General features: G+C 57.0%; 2 protein-coding genes across 2 annotated transcripts; both read left to right on the forward strand.

The window, feature by feature from the left end:
* Positions 1-188: 188 nt before the first annotated feature.
* SPRG_18180 (hypothetical protein) lies at positions 189-609 on the forward strand (the record flags this gene model as incomplete). The annotated part of the gene is made up of 1 exon (XM_012357617.1): positions 189-609. One exon carries the CDS (start codon positions 189-191, stop codon positions 546-548), a length of 360 nt encoding a protein of 119 aa, XP_012213007.1. The 3' UTR covers positions 549-609.
* Positions 610-780: 171 nt separating this feature from the next.
* On the forward strand, positions 781-2,577 carry SPRG_18181 (hypothetical protein; the record flags this gene model as incomplete). The annotated part of the gene is made up of 1 exon (XM_012357618.1): positions 781-2,577. A coding segment is annotated over one exon (1,797 nt), but the record flags the coding sequence as incomplete, so codon positions are not given.
* Positions 2,578-2,592: the final 15 nt, after the last annotated feature.

The following is a 2,592-nucleotide window of genomic DNA, read 5'->3' on the forward strand; positions in this document are numbered from 1 at the left end:
GCGAGGCGTACCCGTGTGGCGCTTACGAAGCAGCGGGGGTCGCGACTGCGGCTAGCTATTTGCTGCCTTTTATTCTACTGCCCCTCTTTATTTGCATTGTATTTGGCAGTGGCGTTGCCAGCATCCAGCTACGCTACTATCAACGTCGCTGGCTCCTCGATGCGTCGTGGACAAAAGACAGTACCTTCATGACGGCGTGTGGGCTCCCCAACTGGTTTACGAGTCTTCCGCTCGACAAAAGCGAGGCCATCAAGATCGGCAACCGCCTCTTCTGCAAGCCGAGCATGCAAGCGCGCATGGGCTACGCCAGCGTCACGGTGCAGCCCAGCAACATCATTCACGTCCGTTCGGCTACCACGGCGAACGAACCGGCGTTCCTCCTTCTTAGCGTGTACACACTCCTCCTCGCCTTGACGCCGCCATGGCTGCGCTGCGTTGGCCCCAAGGTTTTCGGAGAGATTGCTAAAAGCGAGCTCCAGCCAGCGGCCACCAAGCGTTTGGATCCACGCATGGTATACGCGCACAGTCGCGGCTCGTGCGTTAGTTGAACAACTTTATTTCCTTTATACTAGTCAACAAGTGGTTTTTAATATAGGATATTGTACAGAGAGGCAAGCGGGGGTTCGTAGACCAATGTAGTACTGTAGCGTCACTGTCTGGCATCTCGACGCATTGTCATTCAATGCACTAGTTTCGTCGATCGGTGGACTAAAAAGGTTGTGCTGGTTTCGCGACACAAATAGATAACGTGTGCCCTTTCAACTCTGCTTCGATCGTGCGATGGCGTCATCGGTCACGAGCTTCCTCGGGCGGTCGGGCAACTCGACGCGCGCGAGCCTTACGTTTGCCGATCCCAAGGTGCCCAAGCGCCGGAACCAGCACCGAGTCTACCTTCGCATTCTCTCCAACCTCACCGCGGCCGCCGTCGTCCTCGTTTCCCTTTTTACGATGACGGTCCTGCTTTCGGAAGGCATGTTTGACCGGCTCATTCTCACGTGGTTCCACCAAGACAACACCGACTACTGGAACGCCTTTGGCACCTCGTGCGTCCTTACGAGCCAAGGCTTCGTGCCAGGCTCTTGCTCGGCGCTTGAAGTCAATATCACTGAGACTGGCGCGGCGTGGAAAGGCCTCGGAATCCAGCTCGCCAAAGGATGGCAAGTGCCTCTTGGAACGTCGCTCTACGTCACGACGTGCTTTATCGGTGGGACACCCACCATTGGGTGGGCCGCGCTCCAGTTCATCGGCGGCTACGATACGTTTCCCAGCTGCATTCTCACCAACGGCAGTCAAATCATTGCCGGCATGGCCATGGTCGAAGCCGTCAACGTCGATGACGTCTACCCCGATGGCGCGTACTTGCTTTCGATGTTTCCTGATGCAGCACAGCCCGCCACTGTGGTCTACACCAACACGGACAGCACGACCGGCAATGTCATTGAGAACATTCCCCGCATTCTTGTTGGTCGTGATGGCTCGACGCAGGATTATGAGCTGGGTGTGAATGCAGTCATCAACTCTCGCCCCCTCGGCGATCGGTACCTCGTTCAAGGCTATTGCATCTCGCAGTTCATCGACCTCGGCACCGATACCGTAGCGTTGAAAGGCTGGAGCACGGGGCGCGACTCACAAAAGAACGTGGTGACTGGTTGGGCCTGCGGCCACAAGGTCGCCAACGCCACCGAGCTCGTTCTACTTCAGGTGCTCTTTGGGGTCGTATCGATCGTTCTGCTCGCACCCGACATTTTCATTACGATCAAAGGCCTCCAAGGTGTCATGTCCAGCAAGCCCGTGCTCACCTACGACATTCTCTCGGGACTGGAGCGCCGCAAGACTCTCCTCCTCTTCGTTGTGCTCTGCGCCGCGCCGTCGCTGCTCTTTGTGGACGTCGCGCGCATCTACTTTGGCACGACCAATGGGCTTCGTATCTGGACCTTCTCGATCATTTCGCTGGGCATTTTTTTTGCGTTTGGGAGTTTTCTGTGCTTGACCTTCTTGCAGTACATTCCCAGTCTACCAACACTGCGGCATCGCTTACTGCCCATCTCGGTCTCTGTGTTTCTATACGCAGCGATACCTGCGATTGCCTTGAGCATCAACGGGTCGTGGCAGATCCTGTGCAACCTCTTTTACGCAGGGACACCGACAATTGTCATGCATCTCAACGGCGAGGCGTATCCGTGCGCGGCCTACGAGACGTCGGGTGTCGAGCCCGCGGCAAGCTACTTGTTGCCGTGGATTGTCCCCGCTCTGGTCATCTGTCTTGGGCTCGGCGTTCTTGTCGCCGTTGGCAAGCTCTACTACTTTCAGCATCGCTGGCTCCTCGACGCGCAGTGGGCGACGGGAAGCACGTTCCTCACGGCCTGCGGCCTTCCTCGCTGGTTTACAAGCTTACCGCTCGGCCGCCACGAAGCCATCAAGATTGGCAACCGCCTCTTCTGCAAACCGAGCATGCAAGCTCTCCTAGGTTTTGCAAGCGTCACGCCGCAAGTGCCAGCATCAAAGGCCAAGTCCGACGAGAGAGCTCTGCATCTCGTAAGCATCTACGACCTCCTCCTCGCAACGGCGCCAGCATGCGTCTATACGCCCAAG

This window comes from Saprolegnia parasitica (genome assembly GCF_000151545.1).
Source record: "Saprolegnia parasitica CBS 223.65 unplaced genomic scaffold supercont2.1028, whole genome shotgun sequence".
Classification (NCBI taxonomy): Eukaryota; Oomycota; class Saprolegniomycetes; order Saprolegniales; family Saprolegniaceae; genus Saprolegnia; species Saprolegnia parasitica.